The sequence below is a fragment of the Saccopteryx leptura genome, chromosome 2 (genome assembly GCF_036850995.1).
Source record: "Saccopteryx leptura isolate mSacLep1 chromosome 2, mSacLep1_pri_phased_curated, whole genome shotgun sequence".
Lineage (NCBI taxonomy): Eukaryota > Metazoa > Chordata > Mammalia > Chiroptera > Emballonuridae > Saccopteryx > Saccopteryx leptura.
In genome coordinates, this window is record NC_089504.1 from 341,623,705 (window position 1) to 341,645,315 (window position 21,611).

At 44.9% G+C, this 21,611-nt stretch overlaps 1 protein-coding gene across 3 annotated transcripts in view; it reads left to right on the plus strand.

Moving 5' to 3' along the window:
- The first annotated feature begins 16,311 nt into the window (after positions 1-16,311).
- TAF15 (TATA-box binding protein associated factor 15) overlaps positions 16,312-21,611 on the plus strand; it is a 36,562-nt gene continuing 31,262 nt past the window's right edge. For 2 of the 3 annotated variants that reach the window (XM_066363880.1, XM_066363881.1), the window contains exon 1: positions 16,312-16,441. In XM_066363880.1, the coding sequence (XP_066219977.1) occupies positions 16,435-16,441 (7 nt within the window). In that variant the 5' untranslated portion in view covers positions 16,312-16,434. The remainder of the gene's footprint in view (positions 16,442-21,611) is intronic. The other variant, XM_066363882.1, reaches the window with a different exon arrangement.

The following is a 21,611-nucleotide window of genomic DNA, read 5'->3' on the forward strand; positions in this document are numbered from 1 at the left end:
CGCTAGAATGGCTCTGGCTGCAACGGAGCAATGCCCCAGATGGGCAGAGCATCGCCCCCTGGTGGGAATGCCAGGTGGATCCTGGTCGGGCGTATGCGGGAGTCTGTCTGACTGCCTCCCTGCTTCTAACTTCGGAAAAATTAAAAAAAAAAAAAAAAAAAAAAAGCACACATTTACTAAATGGTAGCCTGCAAGTAGTGTGACCTTTGGCAAAGGTTTTATTTTTTATTTTTTTATTTATTCATTTTTAGAGAGGACAGAGAGAGGGAGAGAGAGAGACAGAGAGGGAGAGAGAGGAGAGAGAGAGAGAGAGAAGGGGGGAGGAGCTGGAAGCATCAACTCCCATATGTGCCTTGACCAGGCAAGCCCAGGGTTTTGAACCGGCGACCTCAGCATTTCCAGGTCGACGCTTTATCCACTGTGCCATCACAGGTCAGGCAAAGGTTTTAACTAGTACTTTGAGCATCAGTTTATTCATCAGTAAAATGAGAGCAAATGATACTTGCATGAAGGTTAAAAGAGAAAATGAGTGTCAAGTGCCTGACTTCATGGATCCCATACAATGGTAGTAAAGGTGGAGTGAAACAATTTACGGGAAAGCCTTGACTAAGTTCATACTGAGCAAAAGAAAGCTGTTTTCACTCTCTGCAAGCAGGTTACTGCCTCTCTTCTAGTATCAATTTGCTAATCTGTAAAATGCAAGGCGCACAGTGATATCCACCTGGGGGGGGATTGTGTTGATTAGGTGAGTTGATGTATGTAAAAGTAATTTGGAATCTATAAAGTGCGAAACGAATGTAATGAAGTGTTCTTATCCTAAGGCTTAGGGCCTCAGAAAATTTATTAATGCATAGAAAACAGTGCCACTTTCGTGGAGGAATTTTTATTTTATTATTTTTTATTGGTTGATTTTAGAAAGACTGAGGAAAGGAGAGCGAGAGGGAAGCATTCATTTGTTGTTCCACTAAGTTGTGCGTTCATTGGTCGCTTCCCTTACGTGCCCTGTCCGGGATTGGACCTACAATCTTGGTGTTTTAGGGCCGTGTTCTAACTTACTGAGCTAACCCGCGAGGACCTGGTAGGGGGATTTTTTTTTTTTTTTTTTAGAAGGGAACATTTCTTTTTTAATTTTAATTTAATTTTATTTATTTTAGACAGGAGAGAGAGAGGGAGAGAGAGAGAAAGAGAGAGAGAGAAGGGGGAGGAGCAGGAAGCATCAACTCCCATATGTGCCTCGACCAGGCAAGCCCAGGGTTTCGAACCGGCGACCTCAGCATTTCCAGGTTGACACTTTATCCACTGCGCCACCACAGGTCAGGCGGATTTTTTTTTTTTTAAATTTTTTTTTTTTATTCATTTTTAGAGAGGAGAGAGAGAGAAGGGGGGAGGAGCTGGAAGCATCAACTCCCATATGTGCCTTGACGAGGCAAGCCCAGGGTTTTGAACCGGTGACCTCAGCATTTCCAGGTCCATGCTTTATCCACTGCGCCACCACAGGTCAGGCAATGGTAGGGGGATTTTTAAAAGGCACCCCTTTGATTAGACAGCCTTCTTGGAAACGGGAGTTCCTGTGGGCGGAGTAATTGGAATAGGCCCCACCTACCTCCCAACCAACCAATGAAGAGGGAGCAACCAATTAGTTTCAGGGTGGCCCAATTTAGAAACAGACTCTCCTCGGGTGTACCAATGAGAAAAAGACGCCTCTCAATGGCACATCCCTGTGCCAGGTCTCCGCTGGGGCACAGGGTTAAGGATGGATTTCTTTGCCCATCCCCCCTAACTCCTTGTGCATATCTGTTAAGAGAGTCCTTGCCTGGATCTGAGCCCCAGAGATTGTGACAAGGCCTGGGCCTTACCTTCACAGAACTTTCAGTCTAGCAGGTTAGACTGTAATAAAGGTTCTCAGCTAAGGCCGGAAGTCCTGTGGTGAGCCTTGGAGGAGGGAGATTCTGAAGGAGAGCTGGGTATTGTTGCTAGACTTAGCGAATAAAAATACAAGATCTCTAGCCTGACTTGTGGTGGTGCAGTGGATAAGGCATTGACCTGGCGGAATGCTGGGGTTGCGGGAAGACCGCAGGCTAGACCAGTCAAGGCACATATAAGAAACAACCGTGAATTGGTGCTTCCCGTTCCTCCCTCCCCCTCTGCCATTCTCTCTCTCCTCTCTCTAAAATCAATACATAAAATATTTTTAAAAAATTACAGAATGTCCAGTTAAGCTTGAGTATCAGATAAATGATGAGTTATTTAAAATTTTTTTAAATTTACTTATTGATTTTTAGAGAGAGAGGAAGGGGGGAGAGAGAGAGAGAGAGAGAAAGACAGGAACAAAGATCTGCTCCTGTAGTGCCCTGCCCTAGGATCAAACCAGCACCCTCTGCGCTTCAAGATGACGCGCTAGCCAACTGAGCTATCTGGACAGACAGGGTGAGTACATTTTTGAATAAGTATGTGCAATGCAATATTTGGGACATACTTAAGCTAAAAATATTTATTCATCATTAATCAAATTCAAGTTTAACTCGTTCTCTGTTTTATCTGGCAACGTGTGTGTGTGTGTGTGTGTGTGTGTGTGTGTGTGTGTATGAAAGAGAGAGAGAGAGAGAGAGAGAGAGAGAGAGGAGGGTACGTCAGAAGGTAGCAGGTACGACATGGTATATGGCGCCCTCGACCAGAAGGTGGATTTGATAGGCTAGATACAGCTCTGCTTTGGGGCAGGGAGTTCCGGGGAGTACCAGTTGGTAAGGGTACTGTGGGCCAAACTGGAGTCAAACCCAAATTTGCCCATTTTTTCTTCAGGAAGAATTTCTCCAACCCTTTTAGCACATCCCAGGAGTTCTCTGGAAACAGTGGTTCTCTGGAGGGCTGAGTGACTGGGAGAAGATGGCTCAGCTACTAAGAGAGCTAACCCTGCCTTTCTTTGCATCTCAGGTGAACCGTGGTCCCTGGATATCAAAAACTGACACTACTATTGTATTTGAAAATTGATGCCAGACCAGGCAGTGGTGCAGTGGATAGAGTGTCAACCTGAGATGCTGAGGACCCAGGTTCAAAACCCCGAGGTTGCTGGCTTGAGTATGGGCTCATCCAGCTTGAGTGAAGGGTTGCTGGCTTGAGCGTGGGATTATAGACATGACCCCATGGTCACTGGCTTGAGCCCAAAGGTTGCTGGCTTGAGCAACAGGTCACTGGCTCTGCAGAAACCCCCCTGATCAAGGCACATATGAGAAAGCAATCAATGAACAACTAAGATGCTGCAACGAAGAATTGATGCTTCTCATTCTTCTCCCTTCCTGTCTGTCTGTCCCTCTGTCTCTGTCTCATCTCTCTCTCTCTCTCTCTTTCTCTCTCTCTCTCATGCATGAATAAAATAAAATAAATTAAAAAAGAAAATTGACTTCTTCTGCTTTCTTTGTGTCCTTGGTTGGATTATTTCATCCCATCCTTACCTCTCCCCATGGTAAGTGTGTGGCACTCTATCCACTGCACCACCCCCTGGTCAGGCACAAGCATCCTTATCTTAATGATGAGGAAACTGAGGCACAGAGATGTCACATGTCCAAAGTCACAAATCTAGTAATGGAGTCAGGGTTCAAATCTGGAGACCAAGTCCAGATCTTATGCCTTTAAATACTATATTATCTTAAGTGTTGACCTGGGATACTGAGGACTCAAGTTCGAAACCCCAAGGTCATCGGCTTGAGCACAGGCTCACCAGCTTGAGCATGGGGTTGCTGGCTTGAGCCCAAAGGTTGCTGGCTGGAAGCCCAAGGTTGCTAGTGTGAGAAAGGGGTCACTGGCTTGGCTGGAGCCCTTCCCCTCCATCAAGGCACATATGAGAAGCAATCAACAAACAACTAAAGTGACACAACTATGAGTTGATGCTTCTCATCTCCTTTCCTGTCTGTCTCTCTCTATGTCTCTCTCGTGCATGTGGGTTAAAAACAAAACAAAACAACAACAAAAAAAATAAATAAATGGAAAACCACTATACTATCTGGCCTCAAGTCAAATTTTTAAAATGTGATTCCTGGATCACCTGCATTGAATCACATGTAGGCATGAAAAATTCAGTTTCCAGAGACCTACTCCAGACCTACTTACCATATTTCTCCATGTATAAGATGCAACTTAATTTTGGGGCCCAATATTTGAAAAAAATATATTACATAAAGTTATTGAACTCAAGTTCTGTTCATCATAAAATTCATACAACTCCTCATCATTGTCAAAACTCCCATCCATTAGCTTGTCCTCATCTGCTTCTGATGATGAATCACTGTCTTCATATATTGCTTCGTCCTCAGTTCCATCTATGGCAGTGATCCCCAACCTTTTTTGGGCCACAGACTGGTTTAATGTCAGAAAATATTTTCACGGACCGGCCTTTAGGGTGGGACGGATAAATGTATCACGTGACCAAGACAAGCATCAAGATTGAGTCTTAGATGGATGTAACAGAGGGAATCTGGTCATTTTTAAAAAATAAAACATTGTTCAGACTTAAATATAAATAAAACGGAAATAATGTAAGTTATTTATTCTTTCTCTGCGGACCGGTACCAAATGGCCCATGGACTGGTACCGGTCCGCGGCCCGGGGGTTGGGGACCACTGATCTATGGCATCTGAAATGCCACAACCATTTATAAGACACACTCAGTTTTTAGACCCCAAATTTTTTGAAAAATGGTGCGTCTTATACGTGGGGAAATATGGTAATCACTAAATACTGGATCCCAATGTTCAAGAGGAAGATAGTACTAGGCTTTCTAAGAATCTGGCTCTCTTCTTCCTTCTCTATCTTGGCTGGGCAGGTTCCTGACCCAGCGAGGCTGGCAGTCCTCCCTATTCTTCCTTCAAAGAGAGCTGCTTCCCCTCCCTCCCTCTCCCAGCACTGGGCTTGGTTCAGATCCTCAGTGCCGCCCAGCCTTCCCAGTGTGGACAGACTTCTGAGGAACTCAAGCCAGGGCTTGGGCATGTTGCCTGCCCAGGCTGGCAGCTGCCTAGGCGATTCCTTCTCTGACAGAAGGCAACAGCTGGCCATTGAGTCGTCTTCCTGACCAAGACCTCTTGAATCAGGCAGGATGTGTGGACCTGGACAAGGCCCCTCTGGGCCTCAGTTTCTCTCTTCATAATATGAGAAACAATCAGCTTTGTCTCTGCCCCTTCCTCCTTCCCAGGAAGTAGGCAGAACACAAAGCAGATTTTATCAGAAGGAATTCTGGGCTCCAGAAAAAGGCACTAACAGAGTGAACAACCTCCAAAAACCAGTAATAAGAATGAAAAGAAGATCTATGGCCATACCACCCTGGACACGCCTGATCTCATCTGATCTCAAAAGAATAAAAAGAGGAATACATGTAATGAGGACATGAGATTAGCTTGGGAGAGCTAAAAGGAGGCTTTCCCCAGGGTTTTGAAGACTAGCTGTGATAATTTGGATTCATTATTGACCATAACCACTGTGCCTTTTTAGATGTGATTCAATTCTATTTATTTATTTTTATAGATTTTATTCATTTTAGAGAGAAGAGAGAGAGAGAGAGAGAGAGAGAAGAGGGAAGGAGCAGGAAGCATCAACTCTCATATGTGCCTTGACTGGACAAGCCCACGGTTTCGAACAAGCGACCTCAGCATTCCAGGTTGATGCTTTATCCACTGCGCCCCCACAGGTCAGGCTGTGATTCAATTCTAGAAGCCCTGATTTTCTAGCAATCACTTCTGCCTCTGAACGGAAATTTCCTCTCTTCAGCACATCTGGATGTGGTCTCATCAGTCTGGGTTACAGTCACACATATACCTACCTATCTTTCTACCTCCCTGTACATAATCACACATGTACATGCTCATATGGGACTGGAAAAAGCAAGAAATTTGGAGCAAGACAGACCTAGGTTTGAATCTTGACTTTTTCACACTCTGTTGAAACTTGCAGGTCCACTAACCTCTTTGAGTTTCCGCCATTTTAAAATGGGACAACAAGGATTCCTGCCTTTTCTTTTTCTTTTTTAAAATGTTTATTTATTGATTTTAGCAGGAGAGGAAAGGAGAGAGAGAAGGGAACATCAATCTGTTCCTGTATGCTCCCTGACTGGGGATCAAACTGGCACCCTCTGTGCTTCAGGATGATGCTCTAACCAATTGGGCTTTCCCTGCATCTTTGAGTACCCTGGTTTGCTATGGGGAGCAAGCAAAATTTACTAATTGATATTTATTAATTAGATAGTTAATAAACTTGAAATCCTATCAAGTGCTGGGTATTGGGTACACAGAAACAAGTCTACACACATGTATCCTTCACACAGGTTCCCTCTCAATTGTGCTCTCGTCAACCCACACAAGCCTGTCTCAGGACAGTCACATGAGCACCTCCTCATCAGGCAGCGCTCTTCGGCTCAGAGCAGTCCCCTCTCCCCCAGCCTTCATCATGGTTTGCAGCCTCTTCTGGTTTGTTTTTTACTCACACCGGGACCCAAGGGACTTGCAGGGAGCACAATAAAAGCCTGGCCATTTTGGCACTGTGCCCACTTCCCTTTTAAATAAAGGCTGTCTAACTGCCAGGCATCTGGCCTGAAAGGCTAGGTTAGGACCTGCTCAGAATCTCCTGCTTTGCTCAAAAGATCCGCTAACAGGAAATTGTCTGCTTCCTTTCCACCCCAAACAGGAAGTGCCTGCTACTGTCCAGAGGACAGTGTAGCCTGGTCATTTATAAGGAACCTTTCCCTGCCCGAGTGAAGTCTCAGGGTAATTTTCATGGGAGGCTTGCTCTCTAGGAAGGCTGGAGGAGCAATGAGGGACACCTTCAAGGGGGCTGGAGGTGGGAGGGTGGTGATGGCTACTACTGCTATGGCAGCTGGCACAGAGCAGGCAGTCATTTTTCAACCTTCACTAAACACTTGGGAGACTAGGAAAGTCCTAGATAAGGTCTTTGAGCTTGAAGAGTTTATAGGCAAGTGAGAGAGACAGGTCATGCCATTTCATTCATTCATTCATTCATTCATTCATTCATTACAAGGTTTTTCCTTTTCTTCTCTTTTTCCTTCTTCTTAGTGCCTATGTTTCAAGCACTATATGGGACATTGAGGAGTTCAGAGATGAACTATGCAACCCAGCTAGAGAACAAATCAACCTCTAATCAGATAGGCAGGCCTTGAATTATGCGGTGCAACTGTGAATTCCACAGGCAAGAGAGGCAAAAATCCTTGTGGCTTGGTTTTCACTCGGTAGAACAATTACCTTCCCGTTTCACCTCTTGCCCCCTACAGGCTAATCTCAGGATAGCAGCCAGAGTAATCCTGGTAAAACAGGTCAGTTCCTGCAAGGCCTCTGCTAAATGGCTCCCTCTAATGGTTTCCCTTTACACTCTAAGTCAATTCACAGTCCTTAAAGAGTCCTATGAGGCCCTACACGAGTGGTGGAAGGGTTGGGAAGCCAAATGGAATGAAGGTAACTCAGAATTTATCAATAGTGTTAAAGAACAAAATTTAACCGAGTAAATTTGAGGATCTAATTGGCTTTATTAAGCAAGTCATGAATAGCTAGAAGGGTGCTTGGGTCAGTTGTACAAAATAGAAGGTTTATTTATAGGAAGAAAGAAGGTGGGACTAAATTAATGGTGGATTATTTCAGGCAAAGGCACCTTCCACTAGAGCAGTGATTTTTAACCTTTTTCATCTTAGAGTACACATAAAGTAAGTACTAAAATTCTGCGGCACACCAGAAAGTATATATTTTTGCCAATCTGACAAAAAAATAGGTAAATTTTGATTCATCAGAGGAAGGAGGGGCAGAACCCCTCTTTCCTGAGAAGGAAGAAACAAAAAGAATACAAGGGAAAGGAGCCAGCAAGGGTAACCAAGTCAGCCAGTGATAAATTTAACTCTATCCTATAGTTCTCTAAATGGGTGCTTAGAGTCACTTACAATACAAAGCAAGAATAGCAGAATCTGCATGTAACTATGACCAGTGATCTGGAAACCCCTTCCCCCTTGCTGACCCCACTGAAACTTTCCCTCCCCTCTCCTTGAGTTCTGGGAAACCTTAAACAAAGAAATCACATGCCCATTGCTTAGATACTGTAAAGGGATATAACCTGTAAGAAAATCAACTTTGGCCTGACCAGGCGGTGGCGCAGTGGATAGAGCCTCGGACTGGGATGCGGAGAACCCAGGTTCGAGACCCTGAGGTCGTCAGCTTGAGCGCAGGCTCATCTGGCTTGAGCAAAAAGCTCATCAGCTTGAACCCAAGGTCGCTGGCTCGAGCAAAGGGTTACTCGGTCTGCTGAAGGCCCGTGGTCAAGGCATATGTGGGAGAGCAATCAATGAAATGAACAACTAAGGTGTTACAACAGCAACGAAAAACTGATGATTGATGCTTCTCATCTCTCTCCGTTCCTGTCTGTCCCTATCTATCCCTCTCTCTGACTCTATCTCTGTCCTTGTATATAAAATAAAAAAAGATGAAAAAAAAAAAAGAAAGAAAATCAACTTTGGGGAGCCCGTGTTTTGGAGCTACAATCCCCACGTGTTCTGCTGGCTTTAATAAATTCTTCTTCCTTTGTTGATTAAGTTATCTGAGTGTCTATCCTCCGTTGGGTTGCTTCTTGCTATACATTCACACCAGATGACTATTGTGTTGGCTGTTGTCATTTTTAAAAATTTGACAGTCTATGGGAAAAGCGGTCAGTGCCCCTGACTAAACAGTCAGGTATTGCATGTTGTAAAAATTCTTGCGGCACACCAGGCGCCCTGGCTGAAGCTGCCCTAGAGGAAGGCAGGGGGCTTATCAGGCAGATGACCTCACTAGTGTGGATCAGGAAATTCCAGACTGATTGGTTTAAAATTCCACTCCTGGGAGAGGCTGAAATTGCAATTAGGTTTGTTATTAAGTTTTGGTCTGGTGCGTGGTTTAGCAAAGGTGACTATTTTGGCCTGTTGTTTATTTATTTATTTCCTTAAAAAAAAAAAAAAAAAAAGAATAGCTAGAAGCCTCTACCATCCATAGGCTAGAAGAATGAAGGAAGGAGTTTCTGGAGTCCAAGAGCCAGAGTCAAAGATGGAAACTGGAGCTCCGCAGGAGACAGCTGCTGCCTGAGACCCCACCCACCCTCACCCCACTCCCACCCCTACCCCTTCCACCGTGGCAGAGAGGGACAGGGAAAAGTAGCCCTGGATCCTGCGTTTCTTTTACCATATACTTTCTCAACTGGGGAACACCCACTGGCTGATTCTAGTTGGAAGTTACTGCTTGAAGGAATCTCTGAAACTGAAATGCAGCCTGCAGCGGTCAGCTTCCCACGTGAGGGCTTGATGAGTAAGCCAGGGGCAGACAGGCCCCTGTGTAAAATAGATGTGTTGTCTTCCCTAAATACGCAGACTGAGGCTAGGATAGTGGAGGGAGCAGGATCCTGTAGCATGAAGAATTGACTGTGTGAAGTCTGTTGCAGATAACTCCAGGCAAAAGCCTGCAAGGCAGGAGCCCATAGGACTCTATTAGCGAGTCCCTTTGTGGTAGAGCAGGACCCTGGAAAGAAAGCCCAGAGCAGTGCAGACCTGGGGTACAGTAAAGAGAACGCCGGTCTTGTTGCAAAGGCCTGGGTTTGAGTTCTGCTTCTGCCCTTAATTGACTGTGTGAAGCTGGTAAAGAATTTCATCTTCAGTGTTCTCATCTACAAAATATGGATAACAGGCCCTGGCCAGTTGGCTCAGTGGTAGAGTGTCGGCCTGGCGTGCAGAAGTCCCGGGTTTGATTCCCGGCCAGGGCACACAGGAGAAGCGCCCATCTGCTTCTCCACCCCTCCCCCTCTCCTTCCTCTGTCTCTCTCTTCCCCTCCCACAGCCGAGGCTCCATTGGAGCAAAGATGGCCCGGGCGGGCGCTGGGGATGGCTCCTAGGCCTCTGCCCCAGGCACTAGAGTGGCTCTGGTCGCAACAGAGCGACGCCCCGGAGGGGCAGAGCATCGCCCCCTGGTGGGCAGAGCGTCGCCCCCTGGTTGGCGTGCCAGGTGGATCCCGGTCGGGCGCATGCGGGAGTCTGTCTGACTGTCTCTCCCCGTTTCCAGCTTCAGAAAAATACAGAAAAAAAAAATATGGATAACAGCAATACCTATATTTCATGGGGCATTCAGATGGTGAAAAGAGATAATGAATACAGAAAATGAAATGTCACTCCTTTGATTAGATTCCTCAGAAGTTCTCCATTTTATTTAATTATTTATTTATTGTTGGGCAGATAAAATATATATATATTATGCTCACTTTGTTAAAGATGGCACTGCCCACGTGGAAGCCGTCGCCCAGGTGATATTAAAGTGTGTTGGGGGCGGGCTGTGGGCAGGCAGGATCCTTGTAGCCTGGGGCTTGGTTTTAGGAAGATGATGGCCCATCAGTTTTTGGCTCCATTGTTTCTTTACCGACTGTCCGAATCCAATGCGAGCCTGCATGTGAATGGCACGATGGTGGCTCCTGGCTTTACATTTGGCATAGGCTGTGGCAGGATTCGATACAGATCGGCAAGGAGCCGCCACCACCTTTGAGTGGTGGAGTAGAGGACTGGCTGGTGTTATGGTTCCCCATGGCTGCCCTTTTGGGGACCGTAGGCTGGCTGACTTTTACAGCCATGTGTGAGGAAACCGAGAGCTCTGTGGAAGAGGCTGTCCGGGACCTGCAAACTGAGCAGTGGAAGGAGCTGGAGCAAATGTGGGAGAAACAGATGCTGACCCTGGAGCTGAAGGAAGCGCTGGAGGAGGAGTCTGACCAGGTTTGCAAGATTCACCTGGAAAAGGAGCACCTGCTGGAGAAGGAATCACAGGTTCATGAGTTGCAGGTTGCCCTAGATGTTGTGGAGAGCCAGCAGTGGCAGGAGATCAGGGCCAGGGCCAGGGCCGGGGCTGGGGCTGAGGCCGGGCCCGGGGCTGCAGGCCCGGCAGCGGGAGCTGATGTTTTCAGTTCCTCTTTGGAGGATGAGGAGAATCGGGCTGGAGTTGCAATCCGCAGTCTCCAGAAGATGAGAGCCCAGCTGGAAGGAGCACCTACTACGGCCCTGGTAGGTCTGCGATTTTGGGACATAGGGCTGAATGCCATCATGCTCTCCAGAGCAGAGATGGAAATGCTGACTGCCATTGTCACGTGCTCCTCTTTGGGACAATGTAAGACCTGCCAGGATGGCAGGGATGAGGTGGGTGGCTGATGCCCCATGTGCGTGGACTGATTTCCTGGACTACGACCGGAGTGGGCATTGGCTCCTTTGTTGGATGGACTATGGATTTTGGACAATGTGAAATACCCTGATGGGGGTAGGGGGTGGCTTTGCTGGAAGCACTCCCCTGCCCCGGGAAGCTTTTCCCATGGCTAGAAAGAAGGCCGAGGACATTTTGCACTTTGGGCTAAGTGCCCAGAGACTGGTGAAGTGTACCTTTGTGATTGTTGAAACTGTATGATTTGTGCTGTTGTAATTTGTGTAATGTGCCTAATTTCCTTGCACAGGGATGCCGGTGGTGTAGATTGTGAGTAGTAAAGTGAGCATAGGGGTGGTTTGTTGGGCAGATAAAATATATATATTATGCTCACTTTGTTAGAGATGGCGCTGCCCATGTGGAAGCCATCACCCAGGTGATATTAATGTGTGTTGGGGGCGGGCTGTGGGCAGGCAGGATCCTTGTAGCCTGGCGCTTGGTTTTAGGACTAAGCCTTTCCCACCCTTTTTGATGTGGAGTGGTACAATCCAATTATGCCTCAGATAAGTGACTTTGTATTAGAGACTTCCCTATTTTGTATATTGGATTAAACGGTTTTGATTTCTACACTATAAAATGGGGGCAGAACGGGAGCTTGCTCTCTTGGTTCCTGAAATTATCATTAGAGGAGAGAGCAGAGAGGAGAGCAGAGAAAGGCCACGTGGAGGAGGCCAGGAGAAGCAGCCAAGATGGCGGAGTGTTGAGTGAGAAGCCAGTTTGTGCAGAGAGAAGGAAGGAGATAGGGAACAGAGGTGAATAAGTCTGGTGAGCTAGAAACCTTTGATTCTAGGAAACTTGGATAAGTCAGTAACTTTGTGAGCACTGAATGTGAGTGGGTTTTGGAGCCCAGTGTGTGTTTTTACTTGCCTACCGAGTGCAAGCTAGGATTAAAGATGATGGCCCATCAGTTTTTGGCTCCATTGTTTCTTTACCGACTGTCTGAATCCAATGCGAGCCTGCATGTGAATGGCCACGATGGTGGCTCCTGGCTTTACATTTATTATTATTTTTTAAGACTATTCATTAGAGAGGAGAGAGAGACAGAGAGAGAGAGAGAGAGAGAGAGAGAGAGAGAGAAGGGGAAAGGAGCAGGAAGCATTAACTCCCATATGTACCTTGACCAGGCAAGCCTGGGGTTTCGAACAGGCAACCTTGGTGTTCCAGATCAACGCTTTATCCACTGCGCCACCACAGGTCAGGCCCCCATTGTTTTAAATGTAATACACAAACTGTTCCACAAGGTATATAAGCTCTTCAAGCTGTGGTTCCTGCCTACTTCTTTCATTTATCATCACTCCCCACCCCTGCAACTCCACAGACCAGCCAGACTAATCCACTTACAATTCCCAGAATTTTGCTCTTTTTCAGTCTTTGCAAACACAACCCTTTCCGTTTGGAGCATGCTGTTTCTGATATACACCCCCTGGTGAATTCCTTTTCTTTCTTCAAAACTCAGCTTATGGTATATCTCCAGCTGGAAGCCTTCCTTTTTTTTTTTTTTCATTTAGTGAGAGGAGGGGAAGTAGAGACAGACTCCTGCATGCGCCCTGACCAGGATCCACTAGGCAAGCCCACTAGGGGGCAATGCTCTGTCCAACTAGGGCCTTTGCTCCTTTGTATCTGGAGCCATTTTATAACGCCTGAGACGGAGGCCATGAAGCCATCCTTAGCACCTGGGGCCAACTCGCTCCAATTTTGAGTCATGGCTGCAGGAGGGGAGGAGAAGAGAGAGAGAGAGAGAGAGAGAAGCGAGAGGGGGAGGGGTGGAGAAGCAGATGGGAGCTTCTCCTGTGTGCCCTGACCAGGAATTGAACCCAAGACTTCCACCTACTGGGCTGATGCTGTACCACTGAGCCAACTGGCCAGGGCAGGAAGCCTTCCTTAATATCTCCTCTACCCTTCATGTTGGCTAGAGTTCTTCCTCTGTGTTTTCAGGGCACCCTTTGCATCCTCCAGTTTGAGCATGTTTAGTAGTTAATTGGAATCTCAAGTATATATTGTCCTTGTTATGAGACTGCAGTTCCTGAAGGGCAGACGACATGGTGTTTCCTATTTTTCTACCTCCAGGGACTTCCAGGACCTGGCACCTGGAAAATGTCAGGAGGTGGCAGCTGAGTGAAGAATATATGCATGCATGAATGAATGAATAAATAAATAAATAAATGGTGGTACAAATTTAAGGAAGTGATGATGAGCAATACTTTCTGTATTTCTGTTATTAAAAAAAACTCAATTCTAAAAAAATTTAAAAGATGAACAATCTAGAAGTCTCTCCTTCCTTCAATAACCCAACTCCCTCATGCTATTTATTGCACATGTTCATTTCCTCCTCTGGGTTGCCTTTCTCAATACATAAGCTGACAGCTAAATTGTTTTTATTAAAAAAAAATTTATTGATTGATTTTAGAAAGAAGAAGGGAGGGAGAGAAAGAGAAAGAGAAATATTGGTTTTGTTGTTCCACTTATTTATGCATTCATCAGTTCTTTTTTTTGGGGGGGGTGGAGAGAAGAGAAGCATTAACTCTGATTTGCGTCACTTTAGTTGTTCATAGATTGCTTTCTCATAAGTGCCTTGACCAGGGGCTCAAGACCAGCCAGTGACTCCTTACACAAGCCAGTGACCTTAGGCTCAAGCCAGCAACCTTGGGCTTCAAGCCAGCAATCATGGGATCATGTTGATGAATCCGCGCTCAAGCTGCGACCTTGCAGTTTCAAACCTGGGATTTCAGCATCACAGATCGATGTTACCACCAGCCAGGCATTATTGGTTGATTCTTATATGTGCCCTGATCAGGGATCGAACCCATAACCTTGGAGTATCAGGATGACACTTTAATCAACTGAACTACCAAGCTAGGGCTGTACAGCTAAAAATTTTAAATGCATTTATTTATTTTAGAGAGAGAGGAAGGGAGGGAGAGAGAATGAGAGAGAAACATCAATCTGTTCCCACATGTGCCCTAACTAGGGATTGAACCCTCAACCTTTGCTCATTAGGATGATGCTCCAGTCAACTGAGCCATCCGGCCAAGGCCTAAATTGTTTTTAGTCATGCAAGCATGTGCATTCTTTTAGCCTTGCATGTTTGGACTTGTCTAGAGAGCTCTGTGACCCTCTGCATTCAGAGTTGAAGGCACAGTTACTGCTGGTATAATGAAAAGAGATGACCTGCTTTTTTTCTGACCTGAAGGCATTAATTCTGAACATACTGTTCCACCCTCACCCCAATCTGTTTCTCCTCCTCCTATTCCCTAACACAGTGAATAACACCAACATCTGTCCACTTGTCCAAGTGGGAAACCCAGCACTCACCCGACTTCTTTCCCTCTGCTAGACTCTTCCACCCAAATCAGTCACCAGGTCTTGCCCAGTCTACTGCCTAAGTATCTTAGCGATCTCTTCACTTTACCTCCATCTCCATGGCTACAACCTAAGTCCAGGCCACTATGATCTCTCACCAGAATGATTGCACTGGCTGCTACCTAATTGGTCTTTCTGCTTTGGGGCACCTTTCATCTCTATACATTTTTTTTTTGTCTGGCAGCCCGAAAGTGAAAATCTGATCTTTTTCTAAAATCCTCTAGTGAGGGGTTCTCACTGCCTTTAAGGTAAAGCACAGACTCTCATGTACTTTACAAGGTCTCAGCTACTTTTCTGGCCTCCTGTCCTAGCATTCTCCCCTCTCACGAGTAAATTCTTAACATATTGCGTTACTTGTTTTGCAACTAGTCCAACGCACTTTCCTCCATTTGGTCAACTTCTCACCACCTTTGGTTTGCCTCAGATATCACCTCGCCCTCGGGGAAAATATCCTTGCGTGCTTTCTGGGCATTCAGTTTTTTTTTTTTTCTTGCATTTTTCCGAAGCTGGAAACGGGGAAGCAGTCAGACAGACTCCCGCATGCGCCTGACCGGGATCCACCCGGCACGCCCACCAGGGGGCGATGCTCCGCCCATCTGGGGCGTTGCCCTGTTGCAACCAGAGTCATTCTAGTGCCTGAGGCAGAGGCCACAGAACTATCCTCAGCGCCTGGGCCATCTTTGCTCCAATGAAGAAGCCTCGGCTGCTGGAGGGGAAGAGAGAGACAGAGAGGAAGGAGAGGGGGAAGGGTGGAGAAGCAGATGGGCGCTTCTCCTGTGTGCCCCGGCCAGGAATCAAACCTGGGACTCCTGCACGCCAGGCCGACGCTCTACCACCGAGCCAACTGGCCCGGGCCTGGGCATTCAGTTTTGTCTCACACTCTATAGAGTCCTAGTTCCCTTTCGGCGGTACAGTAACAGTTAAACCCACAGACAGTGGTACACATCTGGTTACGAGGATTTGAATTCCACATTGGCCATTTATTTGCTGTGTGACCCACAGCAAGTGAATCCCGCCTTCTCTGTAACATGGGGATAACATTTCATCAACCCGTGGTGAGAGTTAAATGAGATCATGTGAGGTGCCTGACAATTAGATATTATGCTAGCCCAGAAAACTAAAGCTCTACACCCCATCCCGCCTCATCCTCCGAGTCCGGCTGTGTGTGCTTTCGTTTTAATGCACACGTTTATTCCAGTGTTACCTTACAGTCTATTTCTTACTTGACAAACTAGTTAATGACAAACCAGGAGGCGGATCAGGTACCAGAGCTTGTCACGATTTTCAGTCTCGGAAGCTCGACTCTGAACGCCCCCAGGCGGTTCTAGCTGTGTGCAGCCCAAACGGAGCGAACTAGGGCATACCATTCGAAATTTTAGGGGAAGAAAGGTCACTTCTAACCTAATGGCCTGTTTATAAAGTCTCTCCTCTTTCGCTCCCAAATCTCAAATTCTATCAGACCCAATCAAGTAGGAAATAGGACTGTACATGGGGACGGAGCCAGAGCTACGTCAGCTTCCTTCCCCCATCCTGACCTCGGCGTTGGTACTTTCGTTTCTCAATTCCCTCTCAATAATGGTACCGTCCGCGGAGGTGAGAACAGAGAGGTAGTCTGAAGTCCTCGGCGTTCGAGGCCAGTACTAGTACAGAACTACCCCTCCTGCCGCGACACCATGGTACCGCCCACTGTCCTCTGATTGGCTGCCGAGGCCCCGCAGTCGGGCTCAGCCCGCCGCCGCTCCCTCGCACCCTCTCAGTACAGCTTCGGCCGCCGCGCCGCCTGGCTCTGGTATTCCTTGTTCTCGGCGGGTTGTGGGGCTCTGCGCCGCGGCCGTTAGTCATGTCGGGTAGGTGATTCCTTTAGGGAGCAGCGGCAGCGGCGAGAAGGGGCCTTGCGGGGTTGGGCCACCTTCCCATCCACCAGAGGGCCCCGAGGAAAAGCCTCCGGCCCTGAGGGAGGCTGGGGGTGGGGGCGCGGACGCAGCCGCCGCCATGTTGGACTTGGGGGACGCACGTTCCCAACGCTCGCTCTTCGTCTGCGAATCACGGCGGGAGCGCTTCGGGCCCCCGTTTCCGAGCTGTGCCCTTGGAAGCGGAGGCGACGTGCGGTTCCCGGGGGAGGGTGTGCGAGTCGGGGGGCGGACGCCGTCTACGCCATCACGGGGCGGGGGGAAGCCCGTGATTAAAGCATCATCCTGAGAAGCGGTCCTTGGGGCTCCCCGCTCCGCCTCAGACCTTTCAGCGAGGCCTCGGGCCAGTCGTCGCGCCGTCTCCTACCTCAGTGTCCCCATCCGTGAAGTGGAGCTGGGCCTTCTGACTCTCATTCATCAGGTGGAGGCCTTGACGCCCTGGGAGCCCTTTCAGAAGGACGTTGCCTTCCACGAAATCCTACTTACCGTCATTCCTTCTGTTGTAACGAGCCGAATTCCAGTTAGGGGTGTTTGTATAAAAACCCAGCGTCCTTTCACCCTTCTTTGTCATTCTTTTCTCCTGTTCAGTGTTTGTTTTTTTTTAATCTGCAACAGCTTGAAAGTGAGCCTTTTCTGTGGTCGACAGGCTCATGTAGGTACATGTGTCATTTACTTGGAAACATAGACTAAAGAAAGAACAGCAGTCTTCCACGAAGCACTTCGATTGATAAACGCCCCCCTGTTGTGTGCAGGAGAAAAAGAGGCCTTGGCCTCCTCAAGAGAGCCATTTAGATCCTGCTAAGGCAGAATATAATGTCTGGAACATGGATGTTCTCCTGACTTAGCAGTCAGTCCTAGCTGAGCGCACAAGGTCCTCTGCTCGGTGCACCGCAGGCCGCAGAGACCCAGCTATCCGCTTGTTAGACACCATCATGAGCGTTAGATACCACTTTTCAGGTGCAAAAGGAGAACATTTCTTTCAAGTCCTGTGATTGGGATGAAAATGACTGGTGTGGTCTTTGGCGCTTTTTTACGGGAGATTCTGTTGGTATTAAAAACAACCCCTCGTCCCCCAATAATCCAGTCTTGCAGAAGGATGGAAATGTGACAAGAAGCAGGAGACTTAGAAGAAATCAAAATAACGAGAATGGTTGACAGGAAAATGATGAACAGTCCTGAGGTTAACATTGATGTAAGGAAGCCAGAAGATTTATCTTTTGAGGGAGTTTATCTTTTCTTTAAATTTCTATGTAATCCATGCCCAAACGAGATAATTTTCTTACCCTAAAGTAGAAATTGGTCCATCTTTTACCAGGTGCATAATTTGGGAAGAAGTATGGTAAAGCTTCTTTAGCACAGAAGTTCATAGACTGTACCCCCTCAGGAGGATAAGTAACCTATGGTTAAAAAAGGATATTCTCCAATCCTCAGAAAAATTTACCAGCTTTCAGTGGATACGGTGCTCATTAAAAACTTGGGCTGTCTTGATTTTTAACATAATTGTTGGTATAAAATGATGGCTTAATTTTATAGTAGGTATATTTTGTGGACAGTTACATTTTAGAGGTTGTTTATAAAATCCAGAATTTTCAATGTGTCAAATTAGTGTGTGAGCTGGTTTACCCATTAGTACGGATCTTTAGATTACCAAGACATCGGATATTTGTCACTTGGTAATTTCAGTTTTTTTAATTGTTATTTATTTTTTACAGAGACGGAGAGTGAGTTAGAGAGAGGGATAGACAGGGACAGACAGACAGGAACGGAGAGAGATGAGAAGCATCAATCATTAGTTTTTCATTGCGCCGTTGCAACACCTTAGTTGTTCATTGATTGCTTTCTCACATGTGCCTTGACCGCAGGCCTTCACTAGACTGAGCAACCCTTGCTGGAGCTAGCAACCTTGGGTCCAAGCTGGTGAGCCTCGCTCAAACCAGATGAGCCCGCACTCAAGCTGGCGACCTCGGGGTCTTGAACCTGGGTTCTTCCGCATCCCAGCCCGACGCTCTATCCACTGCGCCACCGCCTGGTCAGGCCAATTTCAGTTTTTTAAATATCAAAATTGGCCTTCAGGTTTGAAAAGAATGATAAAAGAATTGCTTGTGTCTAAATTAATTAAAGCTAGAATCTTTAAGTTCTACTTAGTGTCATATATAGTATACATTTTGTAATATATATAAAATACTTTGATTTTGTATAAAAATAGGAGTAATGCTTTTGATTTGTTCTTTGATGGGTGTTAATAAATTTAACAGTAAACTCCCCCTGAACAACTAATGGAATTAAGTTTAGTTAAGTCCTTTAAAGAGCCTGACCTGTGGTGGCGCAGTGGGTAAAGCGTTGACCTGGAAATGCTGAGGTCGCCGGTTCGAAACCCTGGGCTTACCTGGTCAAGGCACATATGGGAGTTGATGCTTCCAGCTCCTCCCCCCTGTTTCTCTCTCCTCTCTCTCTCTCTCTGACTCTCTCTTTCTCCTCTCTAAAATGAATAAATAATAAAAAAAAAAAATTAAAAAAAAAAAAAAAAGTCCTTTAAAGATTCCAAACTATACCTTTAAGTTTGATTTATCAAAATGACACTCATCAGATGTATGACAGGGCAGACTTATAAAACCTAATAAAATATAAGCACTTATGTAATCAAAAATCAAAATTATAATATTGTCAGACTTTCATTTACATACTATTTACAAATGTGAATTATGTGATACCTTTCAAGTTAAAATTATAAATATATCAATTATACATATAAAAATTACAAAGTCAAGATACTTCTCATTTTGGCAATAAGGCAGACCAAGATAACCTGAAAATCCTTGATCTACAAACACCTAAAAATGTAAGAACTGAACAAAAAAAAGGGGTTGCAACTGCCAGAAATGAAGTAGAAGCTATTAAGATAGGCACAGAGCTAACTTGGAGATTGCCCTGGATAGGGAGGGTATAGGGTTCGTAATTTAGAAACTGAATTTTACTGCCCAAGTAACTAAGGACAGGAGATGAAGCCTTGAGACCATTAAAGCCAGGTATTGTAACCAAGACACACAAGACTTGAATGTTTGAAAGACTATACTTTTGGTGGAAGAATGAATTAGAAAAAGCTTGTACCAGAGTAAGAGCAAGAAAGTCTGGACACTGAGAGAAAACAAAAAGTGGCGAGAATTTGTAAACTGGAACCTATGCTTCATACAATTAGGGTGTACATGTAAATTAGTTACGGGGTCCAAGAACCTTAAACCAAGAAGTCAACATAAAAATTGGTTATGGGTTGGTAGTAGTAACCTTAGGGTTCCTGGAAGAAACAAATGAAAAACTTCTTATGGAGAAAATTTTACACCTACAGTCATAAGGAATCTCATAGAAAAAAACATGTCTTGGAAAAGATGAGTTCACAGTAAAAAATTACAGAATTCTAGGAAACAATTCACCAGAATGAGTGACAGGACTAGAGCCCCTAATAGATAATCTGAAAGTGAATATTATGTTTAAAATTATTAAAAACCTTAAAGAAGAAAACCCTAAGACCAAAATGTTATGAAAAGCCACATATAGATTTAAAAAAGCAAGTACAACTTCTAGAAATGGAAAAAAATGGAAGTTGAGTTGTAGATAGACCTAGCAGAAGAAATAATTAGTGAAGTAGGAGACAGGTATGATATAATTTACCCAGAATTCAATTCAGAAGGATATAGAGATGAAAAATGAAATATTAATTACACATGGCAAGTAGATTAAGAAGTACTGTCATACTTAATAACAGTTTGGGGAGAAAATGGAAGAATTAATAGATGGCTGATAATTTTATAAAATCGAATATTTCTCAAGCTGTGGCGGATGATAGATACATTGATGTGAAACTGCAGATTGAAATATCAATAACAAACCTACTCGAGGAAATAGGGAATCAGTAAGATTGATAGACTTAAACTTTTAAGAATCTGGAAAAGAATGAAATGATCCTTGGAATTTAGAGGAAAAATAACTGTTGACCTTGATTTTACCAAAATAAGACTAAGAAAGACTGCCACTTTCAGGTCTTTGCTGAAAGAATTAATGAAGTAAGTTAAATCTGGAATGGAGGAGTAGGAAGCAGAAACATAATATAGGGGAAGCATAATGTAGAGGACAGTGAGTAAAACAAATTATTGAAGATGAAAATGATTACATTGAGAGATTTAAATGTGGAAGCAAGAGGTTGGGGAAAAAGCAAAATAATAGGTGAAGGCAGTGATTAGCATTGTTATTAAGATTCTTATATTCTAGAGGTGGAAGATCATTCTGAACTTTGTCAAGAATGCATATTAAAAATTGAACATAATTATGAATGGTGACATTAAAAGAAATTGTGTCACTGTAAAGCAGTAACAGGAAAAAGTAAAAGTAAAAGGCAGGAAAAGAGTTTAATGGGAATTAAAATACCATTCCTTGTAAACAGAAAGTCCAATATTGGTGGACAGAAATTAAGTGACATAGTAAAAGTACAGAAACAATTTAAAGACAGATTTTTCACATTGGGGAAAAAATGATCTAGATATATGCTGTTCAGAAATGAACTGCCTAAAATAAATATTTGAAAGTATGGAGATCAAAAAAGATTAACCAGGAAAACAACCAAAGGAAAATTGTTACCAGTCAGAATAGTGTATGGAGAATGTTAAAAAGAAATTCACCGGGAAGATATAAATCTGTACTTTTATGTACCTAACATTAATTATAGCCTCAAAATATAGAAAGCAAAACCAAAAAGCCTCCCAGATTTATAGTCAAATGGAGTTTTAAAAACATACCTCCGTATGTAATTAATAGATTGGGCAGACCAAACATTAGCAACAATATGAATAATAGAACTAACAAGCATCATCTTACAGATTTATGGAATTCATTTAACTTAGAAAATACACAGTTCTTTTGAAGCACATAGGGACATTTATGCAAGTGAAATATTTACCAAGGGGAAAGCAAAAAACAGCAATCCTAACAAATACTTTTACTGGCTGCAATGGAATGTAATTAGAAGACAAAAAGAATCAAAACTCTAGACACTTGGAAATAAAAGCACTTCTAAATAATTCATGGGTCCAGACAGAAGGTTCAAGTGTCAAGAACT